This window comes from Somniosus microcephalus, chromosome 7 (genome assembly GCF_052327205.1).
Source record: "Somniosus microcephalus isolate GS21.2 chromosome 7, FLI_Smic_1.0, whole genome shotgun sequence".
NCBI classification, from domain to species: domain Eukaryota; kingdom Metazoa; phylum Chordata; class Chondrichthyes; order Squaliformes; family Somniosidae; genus Somniosus; species Somniosus microcephalus.
In genome coordinates this window covers 71,185,290-71,206,939 of record NC_140993.1, presented here as the reverse complement: position 1 = coordinate 71,206,939, position 21,650 = coordinate 71,185,290, and the positions used below count along the sequence as shown (strand labels likewise).

Sequence of the window (21,650 nt, the reverse complement as noted above, 5' to 3'; positions counted from 1 at the left end):
GGTTCTCAATTATTGAGTGGTTTTTGTATCTTCACACTCTTGAATAAAATAGTGGAAGGATTCCGAGGCTGATTAACGCTCCTTCCATTGCAGTAACCATTTTTATACCAGGGTGCTTAGAATTGTATGGCAGGAAAATTTTTATGAATTTGAACATAATCCACTGAATATTCCAATGGATGTCAACCCAGAATTCAGAGCCGGAGATCCGGGACTGCCTAGAATGGGTTTAAACTCTGCGCTTTCTGATTCAAAGGCAGGAATGCTACCACTCAGTCAAAGGCTGGTTGTATCAGTGATTTTGAAAGGGTGCACGTTCTCAACACACTGATTCATCCTGCCAGCAGGGGATGCGCTGCGCTGGTTGTCAGATGGGAGCGCCATCTTGTCCACTGCTCCTCGCCTCTCCGCGAAGCCCTGTAGCCGGCTCTCGGCTGCCGCTTATGTCAAAGATGGCGGCGGCTGGGGCCTCTGGTGCGTTGCGACGTTTAATGAGGGGGCTCTGCCCGCTGAGACACCGCAGCACCGGGCCATGGGGACGGGCCGCATCCCCCGTCTGGCACTCGGAATGGGACTTGGGCCAGACTGGAGCAATGAGCCGGTTTAAGCACACGGAGAATCCGCGGGAGCAGCTGCAGCGTGACCCCGGGGGGAAGGAGGAAGAGTCGGAGCGGCCGCCGGGAGCAGGGGCCAGCAGGCAGCAAGGTGGGAGCTACCGGGGCCAAGCCTGAGCACTCAGCACATGCAGTGTATACAATCAGACGTACAGCGACACCGAGATATGGTCAAATATAACATGTAGTAAATTACAAAGCACTACAATATTAAATATCAAGGGCAAAATTGCAGGGTTTTGTGGAAAGGGAATGGGAAGGGGGACTAATTGGATAGCTCTTTCAAAGAGCTGGCACTGACACGATGGGCTGAATGGCCTGCTTCTGTGCTCAATCATTCTATGATTCTATAATTATTAAACACTCAATTAAATAGTATTGTTAAATCAGATTTCAATGTCTAATAAAAGCTGGTATCATAGAAACATAGAAGATAGGAGCAGGAGTAGGCCATTCGGCCCCTCGAGCCTGCTCTGCCATTTACTGAGATCATGGCTGATCATCCAAATTCAGTACCCTGTCCCTGCTTTCTCTCCATATCCCTTTAGCCTTAAGAAATATATCTAACTCCTTCTTGAATATATTTAATGAATTGGCCTCAACTGCCTTCTGTGGTAGAGAATTCCACAGGTTCACCACACTCTGGGTGAAGAAATTCCTCATCTCAGTCCTAAATGGCTTACCCCTTATCTTTAGACTGTGACCCCGGCTCTGGACTTCCCCGCCATAAGGAACATCCTTCCTGCATCTAGTCTGTCTAGTCCTGTTAGAATTTTATAAGTTTCAATGAGATCCCCTCTCGTTCTTCTAAATTCCAGCGAATATAAGCCCAATCGACCCAATCGCTCCTCATACATCATTCCTGCCATCCCAGGTATCAGTCTGGTGAATCTTCGCTCCACTCCCTCCATGGCAAGAACATCCTTCCTCAGATAAGGTGACCAAAACGGCGCACAATACTCAAGGTGTTGTCTCTCCAAGGCCCTGTACAACTGCAGCAAGACATCCTTGCTCCTGTACTCGAATCCTCTCGCTATGAAGGCCAACATACCATTTGCCTTCTTAACCGCATGCTGCACCTGTATGCTTACCTTCAGCGACTGGTGCACAAGGACACCCAGGTTTCGTTGCACTTCCCCTTTTCCCAATCTATTGCCGTTCTGTTATTAATCTGCCTTCCTGTTTTTGCCACCAAAGTGGATAACCTCGCATTTATCCACATTATACTGCATCTGCCATGCATCTGTCCAATCACCCAACCTGTCCAAATCATACTGGAGTTTCTCTGCATCCTCCTTACAGCACACACGCCCACCCAGCTTTTTGTCGTCTGCAAACTTGGAGATATTACATCTAGTTCCCTCATCTAGATCATTAATATATATTGTGAATAACTGGGGTCCTAGCACCGATCCCTGCGGTACCCCACTAGTCACTGCCTGCCACTTGGAAAAAGACCCGTTTATTCCAACTCTTTGCTTCCTATCTGCCAACCAGTTTTCTATCCAAGTCAGTACCTTACCCCCAATCCCACATGCTTTAACTTTACACGCTAGTCTCTTATGCGGGACCTTATCGAAAGCCTTCTGAAAGTCCAAATACACCACATCCACTGGTTCTCCCTTATCTATTCTACCAGTTACATCCTCAAAAAAAAATTCCAGTAGATTAGTCAAGCACGATTTACCTTTTGTAAATCCATGTCGACTTTGTCCGATCCTGTCACTGTTTTCCAAGTGCTCTGCTATTACATCTTTTGTAATGGATTCTAGCATTTTCCCCACTACCGATGTCAGGCTTACCGGTCTATAATTCCCATTTTCTCTCTACCACCTTTTTTAAATAGTGGGGTAACATTAGCTACCCACCAATCCATGGGAACTGTTCCAGAGTCTATAGAATTTTGGAAGATGATCAGCAATGCATTTACTATTTCTAGGGCCACTTCCTTAAGTACCCTAGGATGTAGATTATCAGGCCCTGGGGATTTATCGGCCTTCAATCCCGTCAATTTCCCTAACACCATTTCCCTACAAATACTGATTTCATTCAGTTCCTCCCTCTCATTAGACCCTATGTTCCCCAACATCTCTTGGAGGTTATTTGTGTCCTCCTTTGTGAAGACAGAACCAAAGTATGTATTTAATTGGTCTGCCATTTCTTTGTTCCCCATTATAAATTGCCCTGATTCTGACTGCAAGGGACCTATGCTTGACTTCACCAATCTTTTTCTCTTCACATATCTATAGAAGCTTTTACAGTCAGTTTTTATGTTCCCTGTAAGCTTACCCTCATACTCTATTTTCCCCGTCTTAATTAATCCTTTTGTCCCCCTTTGCTGAATCCTAAACTGCTCCCAATCCTCAGGTTTGCTGCTTTTTCTGGCCAATTTATATGTCCTCTCCTTGGATCTTATGCTATCCCTAATTTCCCTTGTTAGCCACGGTTGCGCCACCTATTTTGTTTTAATTTTATGTCAGACAGGGATGAACAAATTCTGTACTTCATCCATGCGATCTTTAAATGTTTGCCATTGCCTATCCACCGTCAACCCTTTAAGTAATGTTCCCCAATCCATCCTAGCCAACTCGTGCCTCAGTATCAGTAAAAGTGACCATGAAACTGTCAGATTGTCTATAAACCCCAATTGGTTCACTACTGTCCTTTAGAGAAGGCAATCTGCTGTCCGGTCTGACCTATGTGATGCCAGTTCCACACCAACTTGGTTGACTTCACTGCCCTCTGAAGTGACCCAGCAAGCCACTCAGTTGTGTCAAGAAGGCGGCTCACCACCAGCTTCTCGGGCAACTAGAGCTAGGCAATAAATGCCAGCCTTGCCAGTGACGTCCACATCCTGAGAGTGAATTTTTAAAAATTACTTGAATTAATAAGTAATTGGATTAATAAATACTATATAATTATGGATTAATTCATAAATAGTAATTTGATTAATTAACAATGGATTAATAAATAGTAACTGGATTAATAAACAGTAACTTTAGCAATGTTGCTAAGAGTAGTTAACATCAGGAGATGCTAGGAGTGAGGTTGATGGTCGGCAAAGAGGGGCAAGAATTGGTAATCTAATGTAAACCATTATTTTGTTTGATTTCCTATGCCCTAGATTTTGCGCTGAGCCAGCTAATCTCAACTGCGATTGGTCAGACTAAGTTGGCTGTTTTTTGGGTTGGAGGTGGCATGATGAGGAAGAGAGAAATTGGCCAGAGTTTCCATTCCTGTCACCATCCAGTCACTCCAGCTGGCAAGTGCATCTGGAGATGTTGGGTGAAGGCAGGATCAGGATAGTCTGTGATGCCCCCTCCTACAGTCGAATAGTCCTGCAATTGCTCACAATCTGTGATCACACCATGCAGAATGGCCACTTGGGTGATGGTGGCCTGTGTCTGTTGATCTGTACCCCAGCAAGAGTTGGTACCTTCTGGAGAGGGGAAAAATTGATTCCCCAGGTTTTGAGATCCTGCTGATGGCTGACAACACATACTGAGTATAAATGAAACTATTGTTTAGATTTACAGACTCTGCTCCAGGAGTTTCCACAGCCTAAGGGCCTGCTGGCTCAGGTTATGCAGCGAGCTTTAAAGGTTTCTGATGTGAAGGATCACATTGTCTACAAATCGTTCGATGGACCCATTAAAGTAAGGGGGTATCTTCTGTTTTTTTCAATACAATTTTGGTAAATTATATCTGGTCAGTCTGGCCTTGGCACCTCTGCTGTGGAGAGGACAAATGGGTGGGCTCCCTGATTCCACACCCCCAGCTGTGCAACCGTGCAATCTGCACTAAAGTTATTGAACTAGTAATCCACAGACCTGCACTAATCAGAGAATGTGAGTTCAGATCCCACCATGGCAGGTTGAGAATTTGAATTCAGTTAAAACAAAATCTGGAAATAAAAAGCTGATGTCAGTAAATGTGACCATAAAGCTGTCAGAATGTCGTATAAACCCAACTGGTTCACTAATGTTCTTTAGTGAAGGAAACCTGCCGTCCTTACCTGGTCTGACCCATATGTGACACTTAACTGCTCTCTCAAGTGGCCTAGCAAGCTATTCAGTTGTATCTCTAGGGATGGCCAATAAATGTGGCCTTGCCAGCGATGCTCACATCTCGAGAATGAATATTTAAAAAAAAGAAAATCACTAAGGTGATCCTCTCATCTGACTATCTTCATAGAATCTTGCAGCACAGAAGGAGGCCATTCAGCCCATTGTCCTGTGTCGGCTCTTTGACAGAACTATCCAGTTAATCCCACTTGCCCGCTCTTTCCCCATAGCCCTTCAAAATTTCCCTTTTCATGTATATATCCAGTTCCCTTTTAAAAGTTATTATTCTGCCACCACCTCATGAGAAGTGGTTCATCACATCCTCAATTGTTGAGATTCAAATTGGGGACTGAGTGGCATATGGATTTCTGCTGGGTTATTGAGTGTTGATGCTATAGTATTCAGTGCATCTCTACTTTTGCTCCTCCTTCCCCAAATCCTCCTGGACAGGTTATGTTGCTGGTTGAACAAACTAGGCTTTGAAAGAGGCCTGTAACTGATGCTGACAACTGTTTTTGGACAGTGGAGTGAGGGCAGGGAGAAGGCAACCTGTCCTATTTGTTAGCTCTTCAAAGCAAAGAAGATCATTGATGCTGCTCACTAGCTGATGCCTACAACTCGGGGTGTTTTGTTGCGTGGGACCGAACGGCCCTGAATGCTCCTGTTTGATTGACCTCACCCAATTTTTTTTGTCTTATTTCTCCCCACTTTCTAAGGTTCTAGCCTTTTCTGGGAACAGTTCTATAGATGGTGCTTACACTTTGGTGCCTTGCCTAAGTGACTGCTCTTCATTTTTGAGCTAAAAGAGCAGTTGTTGGCATGCTGTTCAATTATATTACATAGTATTGCATAGTACTTACAACACAGAAACAGGCCATTCAGCCCAACAGGTCCACACCAGTGTTTATGCTCCACATGAGCCTCCTCCCACTCTTCTTTATCTAACCCATCAACATATCCTATTCCTTTCTCCCCTAGGTGTTTGTGTAGCTTCCCCTCAAATGTATTTATGGTATACGCCTCAACTACTCCACATTCTAACTACTCTCTGGGTAAAGAGGTTTCTCCTGAGTTCCCTATTGGATATATTAGTAACTATCTTATATTTATGGCCCCAAGTTCTGGCCACCCCTGAAAGTGGAAACATCTTCTCCACGTCTATCCTATCAAACCCTTTCATAATATTAAAGACGGGACAAGGCCCAGGCCCCACTCACGGGACAAGGCCCAGGCCCCACTCACGGGACAAGGCCCAGGCCCCACTCACGGGACAAGGCCCAGGCCCCACTCACGGGACAAGGCCCAGGCCCCACTCACGGGACAAGGCCCAGGCCACCCCTCAGCCTTCTCTTTTCTAGTGAAAAGAGTCCTAGCCTGTTCAATCTTTGCTGATAGGTATAATCTCTCAGTTCTGGTATCATTCTTGTGAATCTGTTTTGCACCTTCTCCACTGCCTTTATCCTTTTTATAATATGGAGATCAGAACTTTTCACAGTACTCCCAAGTGTGGTCTAACCAAGGTGTTCTGTACAAGTTTAACATAACTTCTCTGCTTTTCAATTCTATCCCTCTATCCCCCCAGTGCTTTGTTTGCTTTTTTTATGGCCTTATTAACCTGTGTCGCTACTTTTAGTGAATCTGTATCCCCAGATCCCTCTGCTCCTCTGTGCCATTTAGACACTTATTTTCCAAGGAGTATGTGGCCTCCTTATTCTTCCGACCAAAATGTACCACCTCACACTTATCTATATTGAAGTTCATTTGCCAATTACACACCCATTCTACATGTTTATTATTGTCTTCCTGTATTTTGTCGCAGCCCTCTGTATTAACTACACCCCCAATTTGGTGTCGCTCGATTCCCGAGTCCAAATCGTTAATGTAAATGGTGAACAGCACTTTTCCCAGCACCGATCCTTGTAGTGGACTGTACAGCCAATTCTGATCATGCTCTCACCCACAGCAATCTGGGCCTTGTCCCGTCAGCGGGGCCTGGGTTTGCTCTCAGCAGTTCTAACCTTCTGGCCTTGTTTTATCCTTGGTATATTTCAGTACCTGTCTTATTTTATAGTGTTATCATGCAGTGTATTGGGATGTTACTTGTATGTTATTTATGGCTGGATCCTGTGTTTTGTTAGCGATTCACAGCAGTCTTCTCTTTCTTTACAAAGAAAACCGTCCTGTACATCACTTGGCCGAGAAAACTGATGGTGGAAGGCTTTGGCAATAAGAAGATTGATGCAGAGAAACATGCTGCAGCAGCTGTCTGCAGGATATTCAAGGTTTGGGGCTGAGTGGCACAGCACTTCAGTTTGTTCTCCTTGGATCTCTGGGATGTCTTTTGGTGTCCATACTTAAGAAAAGACATACTTGCTCTCGAGTCAGTACAAAGAAGGTTCACTCGGTTAATCCCGGGGATGAGGGGGTGGTCATATGAAGAGAGGTTGAGTAGATTGGGACTCTATTCATTGGAGTTCAGAAGAATGAGAGGCGATCTTATTGAAACATATAAGATTGTGAAGGGGCTTGATCGGGTGGATGCGGTGAGGATGTTCCCAATGATGGGTGAAACTAGAACTAGGGGGCATAATCTTAAAATAAGGGGCTGCTCTTTCAAAACTGAGATGAGGGGAAACTTCTTCACTCAGAGGGTGGTAGGTTTGTGGAATTTGCTGCCCCAGAAAGCTGTGGAAGCTACATCATTAAATAAATTTAAAACAGAAATAGATAGTTTCCTAGGAGTAAAGGGAATTAAGGGTTACGGGGAGCAGGCAGGAAATTGGACATGAGTCTAGGTTCGGAATGGTCATGGCCCTGTGGGTAGTGGAGCAGGCCCAGGGGCCGTGTAGCCTGATCCTGCTCCTACTTCTTGTGTTCTAATTCTGTGTTAGATTTCAGGAGATGGTTTTATTCCTGTTCCTGGCTGGGGTGGAGATTGCCTTTACAGAAGGTAAGTACTGTAGAAAATATAGGGACAGAGTGATCCCCTGGAAGAGTTTCGATCGCCTAGATGGGTCGGAGAGGAATTTCCCAGATTTTTTCTCCCAAATTGGCCATTGGGTTTTTTATCTGGTTTTTCGCCTCTCCCGGGAGATCACATGGGTTCGGGTGGGATGGAGAGTGATAGAAGATTTGAGGTTAGGATCAGATCAGCCATGATCTTATTGAATGGTGGAGCAGGCTCGAGGGGCCGATTGGCCTACTCCTGCTCCTATTTCTTATGTTCTTATGTTCTTATGTTGGCTGAGGGGTCTTGGAATCTTCCTCTTGGGCAGCAATGAGGGATATTGCTGCTGCTTGTGCTCAAGCTCCTTGCTGCCCTTTTACCTGTGGCAGGGTAGGAATTTGGTGCAATGTGGCCTCTCATTACAGGTTAAGATAACTGGGGTTTCCCGGGTGTATTTCAGCTTCTATTTTTATTATCAAAATCTAGGAGAAAGTCAACCCCCAAACGTTGGATGATTGGGCTCGGCTCTGAATCCATTCAGGGTCAAGTATCCTCCCTGTCTTTGTTCATGGATGGTTAATGCATGTGAGGGTCGCCAGTGTCCATTAGATTGTTCACAGACAAGGGGGCAGTGCCATTGGGCACTGAGGACAAAGCTGCTGCCTCAGATATGCCCTGGGAACTTTCTAGTCTAACCTGGTATTGTAGGTGTGGTGCCTTGAGTCACTCGGTCTTCAGGACATCCATATGTTCCAAAATATGATCACTTTTACTGATAAGGTTGTAGACAGTGCACCATTAACTGATCTGGAGGTACGCTGACTTAGTTTGCTTTTAAGACTGTGCCCTGTTGGTTGTGTTTGGCAGCAATGGGGTCTACTGGGACCAAAGAACCAGCTCTTCCGAGCTCAAGAGTACCAGCATTTGGCTGCAAAATTTGCTGCTTTAGCCGTCAGAGAGCCACACTTGGTGATGGGAAACATAACCAACAATGCCCGTACGATAGAGTTCAGGAAGGAGAGTTTTGAGAATGAAGTGTCTCAGCCAAGCAGAGCGGGTCTGATGGAAGATAATGAGGAGGTGGACGATGAGGTGGAGGAAGGGATAATGGACTGTACGGAGTTTCTCTCTCTCACAGACAAAACATCTCAGGACATGCCCATGTTAAGGTAATGCCGACGGTTGTTTAATCTGTCTTTGTATTGGAGTGTTGGCTGGATGCAGATCCTCAAATATCATTGATTGATGCTTCAACACTGATACTTGTGATTGATGCCTGTGATATAGTAGCTAGTTTGATTCAATGCTCCTGATCTCAATCTGCTGCTACACTGACCCGCCCACTTGAAGGTGGGTCAGAATGTAACATACCCAGTGAAAATCATGCGTGTCAGCCTTGGTTCAGTGGTAGCACTCTTCGCCTCTGAGTCAGAAGGTCGTGGGTTCAAGTCCCACTGAAGAGACTTGAGCACATAATCTAGGCTGACACCTAGCATGAGTGCGTAAACCGATAAAGAAAGGAAAGAACTTGCATTTATATAGCACCTGTCATGAACTCGGGACGTCCCAAAGCACTTTATAGCTAATTTTTAGAATGTAGTCAACTTTCACACAGCAAGGTCCCACAAATAGCAATGAGATGCGTGACCAGATCATCTGTTTTAGTGATGTTGGTTGAGGGATAAATATTGGCCAGGGCACGAGGAGAACTTCCCCTGCTCTATTTCAAAATACTGCCTAGGGATCTTCCATGTCCACCTGAGAGGGCAGATGGAGCCTTTCTTTTAACGTTTCATCTGAAAGACAGTGCAGCACTCCCTCAGTACTGCACTGAAGCATCAGCCTAGGAGTGCTCAGGTTTCTAGAGTGGAACCTAAACCCACAACCTTCTGACTTAGAGCTGAGAGTGCTACCACTGAGCCAAGGAGGAAGGAAGTCTGGGGCAGGTGCCAGTCTGCTGCAGCCTTTGTGCCCTAGCAATCCAGCCCCTAAAGTCCGGGCAACTCTGATCTATTTTCAATTACATTTCCTATTTCGGTTTGTCCTGTTTGACTTTTGTGGGCCTGGAGGCTTGCAATGGGTTGTTGTCATTGGATGAATCCTAATTGGGAACACCGAGATCTGTCATTGTCAGCAACTTGAGATAGATGGAAATTAATGGGAACTTGAATTTCAACTTTACATGTGGCCCTCGAGGTTCCCTGTACATGCCAATGGGGGTCTATGAAGACAAAAGGGTTGGGTCTCTTGCTCTAGGCGGGTTGAGGGGTGAGAGCGGGAAGAAGTTCAAAATAGACCCCCACTGTCTATTCAGAATAAATGCTGTGACAGTTATTTTCCAATTTGTCAAATATTGCATTTGAGAATTGATGCCCTTGTAGGGTCTTCTTGGTTCCAGTCCACTGCAGGTTCCGGAGGCGTGGGGAGGGGAACAGAAACAACACAGGGAGCACTGAATCCAGGAACATTGGAGTTTGAGGCCGTGATTTACGACTGGCCTGGGAGTCAATCTGAATCGACTACTAGCTGGGTCTTCGACAGACCAATGATAGTGCGATTTTCCAGTTGGGGATGGGAAAGATTGGGTCAGCTTTCTAGGCTGGTCCCAAGTTGTGGACTCTACTGAAATAACAGGCGTCAACCTTGGACGCAGGAGGGGCCATTCCTCCTGCACACTCCCAGTCAGTAATGTCGTACGAAATGGCTGCTCTCCGTTCGGTTAAGAAATTTGACTTTTGATGGAGACGTTTTTAACGAGATGGTGGAGGGTGCTTTGAACAGATCTCGGGCCCTGCCCCCGACTCTTCCTTCCCTTTTAAACTCACTCTGTGATATCATAAGCTGTTGTGACATCAGAGCTGCTACAGTGACCTCACAAAGTAACAGTTTTGTCATCGTCCTATAGTGTCGCTCTAGAACAAGATTTACTTTCGAACGCATTCCGTACACGATCTCTTCGTGGCACTGTATAACTAACATGCGGTAGTGTGCTTCCTTCCCTGTGCTCACTGTTTATGTGGGTCAGTGCTGACATTGATTTTTCACTGTATGTTTCGGCAGAGCAGTGCGGGGTACCATGACCGATGACACCAGCGCGGTGAGGGCCCTCACTCAGTTCCCTGAGCCAAAGAACCTCCTGTCGAAGGTTATACAGATAGCGACCACCTCCTCTACAGTCACAGTGAGTAAAAGTGAGCGACACAGAGATAGTTTGATCTCTGACCCTTTCAAAGAGGAGGTTGACAAGTGTCCGGTCTGGCAAGGCCTTGGCCTGGTTTGGGGCTAAGAGAGAGTGCAAGGAAGGGAATGTAGGCTGTAGATGGTAGCAGGTCAGGGATGAGTGATAGAGATGTGAGGACAAATGAATATTCTGAAGTTTTACTTACCCTTGGGGACCTGAGAGTATTTATGCATTAAATGGGAGGGTAGAGTCCAACATAGAGTAGATTGTACATGGTCTATGGAAGGGGATTAAATGGATGGGTAAAGTCCTTGATGGTCGAGTGTACAGATCTATTCTTGCTGCCTGCCCACCAACACACTCCTTATCCTCCTCTTCAAATCCCTCCATGGCCTTAGCTCACCCTAGCTCTACAACCTCCTCCAACCTAATGTCTCTCTTGCAGGCATTGTTCCATTGACTTATGTTCTTTGCATTTCCCCTCCCCTCACCTCACCATTGATTGCAAAGCTTTCAGGCACCTTGGCCTTCTCTCTGGAACTCCTTCCCTAAAGCTCTCCACCTCTATACCTGTTGCTCCTCCTTTTAAAAACTTTCTTAAAACACATCTTTTCGACCAAGGTTTCAGTCACCTCTCCTGACTCTCTCACTGTGGCATGAAGTCTGTTCTTTTTATAAAACAATTCCCTCTGTACAACGCCTTGAGATCTTTTCCTATGTTCGACGCAAGTTATTCTGGTACTAAGCCACACAGATGAGGTCAGCAATGGGACACTGCTGTGCCACTGTGAGTGTTTCTGGGCTAGGAAGAGAGGGATTTAAAAAAATCATCTAGTGTTCCCATTTTTGCATGGTTGGGCACCTGTGGGCATTAGATTTGATCAGGATTGGGCACGGCTCTGATTCCCCCCTTGAATAGCCTACCAACACTCAAAGTCGAGGCTCCCATGTGAAGAATGGCCACTCGGTTGAGGCAGAGGGCTTCTGGTGACACGAACACGACCCTGGCAGATGTGGGGTCCTGTATAAGACGAAGGGAGAAATTCAGAAGAGGAGAAAAAATGTTTTTGTATTTGCCTTCATTCCTGGTTTAAACAAATTTGCATTTATATAATGCCCTCCGCCTCCTCATTCCTCTATTTGGTTGCTGCTGCACTGAAAGTTAACACATTTAGTTAACACTCCTTAATCCTAGTTTTGCTGCAATATTAAATAGTGACATAAAAACTACAATAAGGAAAAAGGTCATTTGGTCCAATATTTGGTGTTGATAGACAGGATGTACTAGAAAGGCTGGGTATGCTTAGAGCGGACAAGTCGCCTGGTCCAGATGGCTTGCATCCCATTGGGGGAAGAGATAGCAGAAGGGCTTGCCATAATTTTCTAATCTTCCCTAGATGCGGGGGAGGTGCCCGAGGATTGGAAAGTGGCAAATGTGACGCCGTTGTTCAAGAAAGGGTGTAAGGACAATCCTAGTAACTACAGGCCGGTCAGTTTAACATCAGTGGTGGGTGAAGTTTTAGAAACAATAATCAAGGAAAAATTAAGAGGCACTTGGAGTGGTTTAAGCTAATTAAGGAGAGCCAACACGAATTTGTAAAAGGCAGATCGTGTTTGACTAATCTAATTGAATTTTTTGATGAAGTAACAAAGGATTGATGAAGGGAATGCAATGGATGTTGTCTACATGGATTTTCGGAAGGCGTTTGACAAAGTACCACATAGAAGGCTGGTTAACAAAATTGAGGCTCATGGAATAGGTGGGTCACTGGCAGCTTGGATAAGGAATTGGCTTAAGGACAGAAAACAGCGAGTTGTGGTAAATGGCTGTTTTTCAGACTGGAGGATGGTAGACAGTGGTGTTCCCCCAAGGGTCAACGCTGGGGCCACTGCTTTTTTTTAGATGTATATAAATGACCTGGATATTGGGATACAGAGTAGAATTTCTAAATTTGCCGATGACACCAAACTTGGGGGTGTGGCAAACAGTGAGGATGATACCAATCGACTGCAACAGGACATAGAAAGGCTAGCAGAATGAACAGACAAGTGGCAGATGCAATTTAATACAGAGACGTGTGAGGTGATGCATTTTGGCAGAAGGAACAGGGAGAGGCAATATACACTTAATGGCACAGTTTTAAAGAGTGTGCAGGGACAAAGGGACTTGGGAGTTAATGTGCATAGTTCCCTGAAGGTGGCAGGACATATTGAGAGAGTGGTTAGCAAAACTATGGGATCTTGGGCTTTATAAATAGAGGTATTGAGTACAAAAGGGCAGCACGGTGGCATAGTGGTTAGCACTGTTGCCTCACAGCGCCAGGGACCCGGGTTCGAATCCGGCCTCGGGCGACTCCCCGTGTTTGCGTGGGTTTCCTCTGGGTGTTCCGGTTTCCTCCCACAGTCCAAAGATGTGCGAGTTAGGTTGATTGGCTATGATAAATTGACCCTTAGTGTTAGGGGGATTAAATACGTGGGGTTACGGGGATAGGGTGGGATATGTGTTGGTGTAGGGGTTACAGGGATCGGGTGGGATATGTGTCGGTGCAGGCTCGATGGGCCGAAATGGCCTCTATCTGCACTGTGGGGTTTCTGTAAAAAAAAAAAAAAAAGTAGAGAAGTTATGCTGAACCTTTTTATAAAGCGCTGGTTAGGCCACAACTGGAATATTGCGTCCAGTTCTGGTCACCACACTTTAGGAAGGATGTGAAGGCCCTTGAGAGGGTGCAGAGGAGATTTACCAGAATGGTTCCGGGGCTGGGGGATCTTTGCTACAAGGACAGGTTGGAGAAGTTGGATTTGTTTTCATTAGAGCAAAGGAGGTTGAGGGGTGATTTGATAGAGGTGTACGTGATTATGACGGGTTTGGATAGGCTAGATGGGGAAAGGCTGTTCCCACTAGTTGATGGTACAAGGACTAGGGGACACAGATTTAAGGTTTTGGGCAAGAGATACGGGGGGATGTGAGGAAAAACCTTTTTACGCAGCGAGTGGTGAGGACCTGGAATTCGCTGCTGATGGAAGAGGTGGAAGCAGAGAGAGACAATGTTTTCAAGGGGAGACTGGATAGGCACTTGAGGGAAATAAACTTGCAGGGCTACGGGGATAGAGCGGGGGAATGGGACTGACTGGATTGCTCTACAGAGAGCCGGCATGGACTCAATGGGCTGAATGGCCTCCTTCTGTGCCGTATAACTCTGAGTCCTAATCCTGTGCGCCTGCTCTGTTCCCCTATCCCTTATCCCCCTTTCGTTCAACAACCTATCTAACTTATTTTTAAATGTTGACATGACCTCTGCTTCAATCACTAACTCTGGTAATATATTCCACAGTCTCAGTATAAAAAGGTTTCTCCTGCTCTCTGTCTTCTATCTCTTACATTTAATCTTGTATCTATGTCCCCTTGTTCTAGATCCCTCAATCACTGGAGACTGTTTATATCGACTCTGTCCCATACTTTTCATAATTTTAAACACCTCTGTCAAATCACCCCATAATAAGAACAAAAGAACATAAGAAATAAGAGCAGGAGTAGGCCATACGGCCCCTTGAGCCTGCTCCGCCTTTCAATAAGATCATGGCTGATCATCGACCTCAACTCCACTTTCCTGCTCGATCTCCATATCCCTTGATTCCCCATGAGTCCAAAAATCTATCTATCTCAACCTTGAATATATTCAAAAACTCAGCATCCACAGCGCTCTGGGGCAGAGAATACCAAAGATTCACAACCCTCTGAGTGAAGAAATTCCTTCTCATTTCAGTCTTAAATGGCCTACCTCTTATCCTGAGACGATGCCCCCTAGTTCTAGACACTCCAGCCAGGGGAAACAACCTCTCAGCGTCTACCCTGTTAATCCCCTTCAGAATCTTGTATGTTTCAATGAGATCACCTCTCATTCTTCTAAACTCCAGAGAGTATCGGCCCATTCTACACAATCTCTCATCATAGGACAGCCCTCTTGTCCCAGGAATCAATCTAGTGAACCTTCGCTGCACCGCCTCCAAGGCAAGTATATCCTTCCTTAGATAAGGAGCCCAAAACTGTGCACAGTACTCCAGGTGTGGTCTCACCAAGGCCCTGTGAAATTGTAGCAAGACTTCCTTACTCTTATACTCCAACCCACTTGCAATAAAGGCCAACGTACCATTTGCCCTCCTTATTGCTTGCTGTACCCGCATGCTAGCTTTCTGTGTTTCTTGCACGAGAATACCCAAATCTCTCTGAACACCAACATTTAAAAGTTTAAAATATTCTGTTTTTCTATTCTTCCTACCAAAGTGAATAACCTCACATTTCCCTACATTATACTCCATCTGCAACCTAACTTCCCACTCACTTAGTCTATCTATATCCCTTTACAGACTTTGTGTTCTCCTCACAGCTTACTGTCCCACCTAGCTTTGTATCATCAGCAAACTTGGATATATTACACTCAGTCCCTTCATCTAGGTCATTAATAGAGATTGTAAATAGCTGAGGTACCAGCACTGATCCTTGCGGTACCCCACTAGTTACAGCCTGCCAACCTGAATAAGACCTGTTTATCCCTACTCTCTGCTTTCTGTCAGTTAACCAATCCTCTATCCATGCTACTATATTACCCCCAACCCCATGAGCCCTTATCTTGTGTAATAACCTTTTATGTGGCACCTTATCGAATGCCTTTTGGAAATCCAAATATACTACATCCACTGGTTCCACTTTATCTACCCTGCTAGTTACATCATCAAAAAACTCTTATAAATTTGTCAAACATGATTTCCCTTTCATAAAACCATGTTGACTCTGCCTAATCATGTTATGATTTTCTAAGTGCCCTGATACCACTTCCTTAACAATGGATTACAGCATTTTCCCGACGACTGATGTCAGGCTAACTGGCCTGGAGTTCCCTGTTTTCTCTCTCTCCTTTCTTGAATAGCGCTGTTACATTTGCTACCTTCCAATCTGCTGGGACCGTTCTAGAATCTAGAGAATTTTGGAAGATCAAAACCAATGCATCCACTATCTCTGCAGCCACCTCTTTTAGTACCCTAGGCCGTCAGGTCCGGGGGATTTGTCGGCTTTTAGTCCCATTAGTTTCTCTAGTACTTTTTCTCTACTTATATTAATTACGTTAAGTTCCTCACCCTCATTAGACCCTTGGTTCCCCACCACTTTTGGTATGCTTTTTGTGTCTTCTACTGTGAAGACAGATACAAAATATTTGTTTAACGTTTCTGCCATTTCCTTATTCCCCATAATAATGTCTCCTGTCTCAGCCTCTAAGAGACCAACATTTACTTTTGCTACTCTCTTTTTATATACTTGTAGAAGCTCTTACAATCTGTTTTTATATTTCTTGCTAGTCTTCTCTATGCTGTTTTAAAGCCCCAGTATAACTTGGTTCATTACGTTTTATTAAGAACTATCTCCTGAGCAAGCCTTGTTTTGCGGATATTATAACCAGGGAGTTAATACTACATATTTGTTAAAATCTTGCTTTGAGCTGACATGCAGTTTGACTGCACAGTGATCTCCACCAGGGTTGAAAAGTGCCAAAGAGAAAAAACAAAGTTGCATTTATATAGCACCTTCCACATCCTCGGGATGCGCCAAAGCAAAGTTGTTTGTCCCATTAATTGAACCCCTGACATGAATAACCTGATACCCATCCAGTATTTTTACTCCATATTATATAGATTGCTGGACTTTTTGTCTGCTCCACTCCGTAATGCAAATTTGTCATACTTTTTAAGAAAAAAAAAGTATTAAAAAAAACCCAAAGACAGCCAATTGCAACGTACAGAAACATTCTCCAAGAACAGAAAATGCTGGAGCCACGGTGTCTACAACTTCTTAACTGACCTTCCCTTTAACAAAGCCAGGGATTTGATATTCAGCCTGAATATTAATGTTTGGACTTGCCCAATGTTTACTCGCCATCAATTAGAGTTTGTAGCCTTACAAGGAGTTAGCAGCAGAATAATATAAGGTCTTTCACATGGTGTAACTCCAATATTGTTGCATCATACAACTACCAGGATGGTAGCAGGTGAACTAGATCGACCGTGGTCCTTTTTTGGTCCAGCAATTCCTGTGTTCCTGTTAATATAAATGGCAGTGATACTGCTATAACATGTATGTGCTGCTCCCTCAGGATTATCTGAAATACACCACAGAAGGTGGTTCAATGAAGATCTGTCGGCTTGAGGTGCAGTGGCCGACCCCAATGACCTTCGTTGCGAGCGGTCGGCGGAAAACCGAGGCAGAAAGAAGAGCGGCAGCTCTAGCCTGTAAGAAGTTGAAGGTGATTGCAACTTGCTGCAAACCATGCTCGAGCACAGCGTTGAGCAGGGTGTGCGGCTGTCGGTATCAAAAGTGTCTTTCTCTTCCCATGTGGCATGCCAACTGAGTGGTTACATGGTGGGTGGTCAGCTGTCAGCCCTCTTATTGCTCTTCAGCTAGGTGACTGAATTTCAGATTCGCCAACTGAGCCATCTGGAGAGCTGATGTGTTCTGACTCAATCAACAGTCTTAAAGAAATTTTGAGTGTTCCCATTGCCTCGGTGTGTAAGTGCAGCACCGTGGTGTGATTCTGAGCCATACAGAGCCGGTTTAGTCCCTGGTCTGCTGATTTAGCGCCTTTCAGCTGGGGTATCGCTTAGGGCTGCTACAGTTGTGGAAGCGCCATCACCACACGGACTGCAGTGGTTCAAGATGGCCCATCACCACCTTCTCGGGGCAACTAGGGAGGGGCAGTAAATACGGCCTTACCATTGTAGCCCACATCCTGAGAAAAATGTGGTGCTGGAAAGGGAGAAATATCAGACTTCGTTGCCTCTCCTGATTGATACAGAGTAAAGCTCTCTCTACACTGTCCCATCAAATACTCCCAGGGCAGATACAGCACGGTTTGGATACAGAGTAAAGCTCCTTCTACACAAACCCATCAGACACCCTCAGGGCAGGTGCAGCATGAGTTAGATACAGTAAAGCTCCCTCTACACTGTTCCAACTATGTGCCTCAGCCTCCTACTGCACCAGAGTAAGTTTCCCATTTCTCACACCAGCCATCCTGTAGCTTTATGAGTGAGATTGTTAATCAGAGCTAAATTTGGAGGCACCTTTCATACTGTGCATGCATGCCCATCAGGAATTGAAATAGAACCTTCTCATACAGCTATCAGAAAGAAGAGACTCTTATTCCTTAAGTTTGAGCTGGATTTGACATGATCCCAAATATGAGAAAGTGGCTTTTTAAACCACTGCTCCACACCATCCACAGTAATTGTGAACTTGTGATCCATTTGTCCGACATGCCCCTTTTCCACTATTGCACTTGCTGGACAGAATATTCTGGAGAAGTAGAGGTAAGCTTATGTTTGTGTTCGTGTCTCTTTGGCAGGATCTGGGCTTGCTTAACCAGAAGAACCATCCGCTGACCAACGCCATGTACAACCTGACGGCGATAAAAGAGTTGAGCGAAAAGGAACGGAGGCCGACCAGACTAAAAATCCCTGAGAGTCTCCAGCAACGAATCCAGCAATATCTGGACCAGGTCAGTTGCAGCCCAGTGTCCCTTAAATAAAGGTCTGATTTGCCAGTCTGTTACTCAATAGAATTGCCAGTTCAAAATGTCTTGTTTCATCTTAAGGAAGCTGTTTCTTTCCATATTTTCAAATTTTAATAAACATTTTTGTTAAACTGTGGAATGACTGGAGAAGCTGGGATTGTTCTCCCTAGAGCAGAGAAGATAATGGGGAGATTTAATAGACCTGTTCAAAAATTGAGCGGTTTTGAAAGAATAAATAAGGAGAAACTGTTTCCACTGGCAGGAGGATTGGTAACCAGAGGTCACAGATTTAAGATAACTGGTAAAAGAACCAGAGGGAAGGTGAGGAGAAATGTTTTTGCACAGTGAGTTATGATGGTCTGGAATGCACTGCCTGAAAGGGTGGTGGAAGCAGATTCAATAGTAACTTTCAAAAGGGAATTAGATATATATTTGAACAGGAAAAAATTGCAGGGCTATGGGGGAAAAAGCAGGGTATTGGGACTAATTGGATAGCTCTTTCAAAGAGACAGCACAGGCACGATAGGCCAAATGGCCTCCTGTACTATAAGTTTCTAATTTATTGACAGGTCTCTTCTGAAGGCATTGACTGTTACTGTTGTAGAATTACACAGGCGCCGGGACTCCTCCGGTACCATAGGTGAATGGCCATACCTTGCGTGCAAGTCTAAACACTCAGTGCCTGCTGGCTTTCTGATTTTGGAGGAGGGGGGAGTACAACAGCAAAGCCTGATCCTGGTCTGACCTCTCCAGACACATGTTCCAACAGAGTTTGCTGAATCCTGGAGCAGGAATCCCGGCGGATATTCCTCTCTCTCCCTCCACCTCTTGTAGCCCAGGGACACTAGGGTCAGCTGTGCACAGCGACTCCCACAAACAGCAATGTGATAAATGACCAAATAATCTGTTTTAGTTATGTTGGTTGCGGGATAAATATTGGCCAGGACACCGGGGATAACTCCCCTGCTCCTCTTCAAAATAGTGTCATGGGATCTTTTACGTCCATCTTAGTCAGACAGGGCCTCGACTTAACGTCTCATCCGAAAGACAGCACTTCTGACAGTGCAGCATTCTCTTAGTACTGCTATTGTATATATACTCCATCCGTGTGCTACAGAGCCTGCTAAATCTTTATGGGCAGCTTTTTCTGAGGTCAGCGGCAAGCGCTGTCTGTTCGTCGCTGATCGCAAAATCCAGGCCAGTGTTATCACTTGTCCTCATTCCTTACGCAGATGTAGCTGTGGAGGAGTTAAAGTCCTTGGAATATATTTCTATAAATGTTAGGCCTTGGGAATCAATTGAAATTATAACTTCTCGAATTGATGGTCAAAACATGTCTCTGCTCATTATGTCCTGGGAGGACATTTAACTGCCATAAGATGTAACACATCTCCTGTTCCCTTTTTTATATTCGTTCCTGGGATGTGGGCGTCGCTGGCAAGGTCAGCATTTATTGCCCATCACTTATTGCCCTGGAGAAGGTGGTGGTGAGCTGCTGCCTTGAACCGCTGCAGTCTGTGTGGTGAAGGTACTCCCACAGTGTTGTTAGGTAGGGAGTTCCAGGATTTTGACCCAGTGACGATGAAGGATCGGCGATATACTTCCAAGTCAGGATGGTGTGTGACTTGGAGGGGAACTTGCAGGTGGTGGTGTTCCCATGCGTCTGCTGCCCTTGTCCTTCTAGGTGGAAGAGGTCATGGGTTTGGGAGGTGCTGCCGAAGAAGCCTTGGCGTTGCTGCAGTGCATCTTGTAGATGGTACAAACTGCAGCCACGGTGCACTGGTGATGGAGGGAGTGAATGTTTAAGGTGGTGGATGGGGTGCCAATCAAGCGGGCTGCTTTGTCCTGGAGAGTGTCGAGCTTCTTGAGTGTTGTTGGAGCTGCACTCATCCAGGCAAGTGGAGAGTATTCCATCACACTCCTTACTTGTGCCTTGTAGATGGTGGAAAGGCTTTGGGGAGTCAGGAGGTGAGACACTCGCTGCAGAATACCCAGCCTCTGACCTGCTCTTGTTGCCACAGTATTTATGTGGCTGGTCCAGTTAAGTTTCTGGTCAATGGTGACCCCCAGGATGTTGATGGTGGGGGACTCGGCGATGGTAATGCCATTGAATGTCAAGGGGTGGTGATCAGACTCTCACTTGTTGGAGATAGTCATTGCCTGGCACTGGTGTGGCACGAATGTTATCTGCCACTTATCAGCCCAAGCCTGAATGTCGTCCAGGTCTTGCTGCATGCGGGCATGGACTGCTTCATTATCTGAGGAACTGTATACTGTGCAATCATCAGCGAACATCCCCACTTCTGACCTTATAGAGGGAAGGTCATTGATGAAGCAGCTGAATATGGTTGGGCCTGGGACACTGCCCTGAGGAACTCCTGCAGCGATGTCCTGGGGCTGAGATGATTGACCACCAACAACCACAACCATCTTCCTTTGTGCTAGGTATGACTCCAGCCAGTGGAGTTTTCTCCCCCTGATTCCCATTGACATCCCCTGTAAAGCTGAAAGATATATGGGGGTATAGGCAGCCATTCTATCTCTATCTCTCAAGGCTCAAGCGAACAAAGGAAGCTTGTTTGTCTGCTGCGGAAGCTTTTTACATATAAAAACATAAGAAATAGTATCAGGAGTCGGCCATTGGGCCCTTTGAGCCTGCTCTGCCATTCAATAAGATCATGGCTGATCTTCCACCTCAACTCCACCTTCCTGCACTATCCCCATATCCCTTGATTCCCTTAATATCCAAAAATGTATCAATCTTTGTCTTGAATATACGCAACGGCAGAGCATCCACAACCCTCTGGGGTAGCAAATTCCAAGATTCACAACCCTTTGAGTGAAAACACTTCTCCTCATCTCAGTTCTAAATGGCCGACCCTTTATTCTGAGTCTGTGACCTCTAGTTCTAGACTCCCCAGCCAGGGAAAGCATCCTCTTAGCAACGAAAATTTCCCTGACTGATTTGTGTGGTGCAACTTTTAATTCCCACTGTTTAAACTGAAACACTGGTAAGGCAACCATTTATCCAAAATAAAACAAACGTGTCTTATGATTGCATTTTCATTCTTCTAACAGAAACTCATTTAACAGGCAAAAGCCAGAAGTTAATATTACTACAATATAAAGAGAGTTCAAGACAGTTTAATTAATCTTTTCCATACAGTACTGGACTATCAGAAAAACTGATTATGAAAGCTGCTGGATTGGTGTAATAACTCAATGAGTTAACCTGCCATCCCTCCCCATTGTGGCCTGCGATTGACTCCAGTCCCACACTACTTA

At 45.3% G+C, this 21,650-nt stretch overlaps 1 protein-coding gene across 1 annotated transcript in view; it reads left to right on the top strand.

Moving 5' to 3' along the window:
* The first annotated feature begins 417 nt into the window (after positions 1-417).
* The window catches only part of dhx30 (DEAH (Asp-Glu-Ala-His) box helicase 30), an 84,490-nt gene continuing 63,257 nt past the window's right edge, over positions 418-21,650 (top strand). The window contains exons 1-7 of the mRNA XM_085992578.1: positions 418-705; positions 4,143-4,270; positions 6,850-6,960; positions 8,493-8,794; positions 10,686-10,806; positions 16,950-17,099; positions 18,198-18,350. Coding sequence (XP_085848704.1) covers positions 444-705; positions 4,143-4,270; positions 6,850-6,960; positions 8,493-8,794; positions 10,686-10,806; positions 16,950-17,099; positions 18,198-18,350 — 1,227 coding nt within the window. The 5' untranslated portion in view covers positions 418-443. The remainder of the gene's footprint in view (positions 706-4,142; positions 4,271-6,849; positions 6,961-8,492; positions 8,795-10,685; positions 10,807-16,949; positions 17,100-18,197; positions 18,351-21,650) is intronic.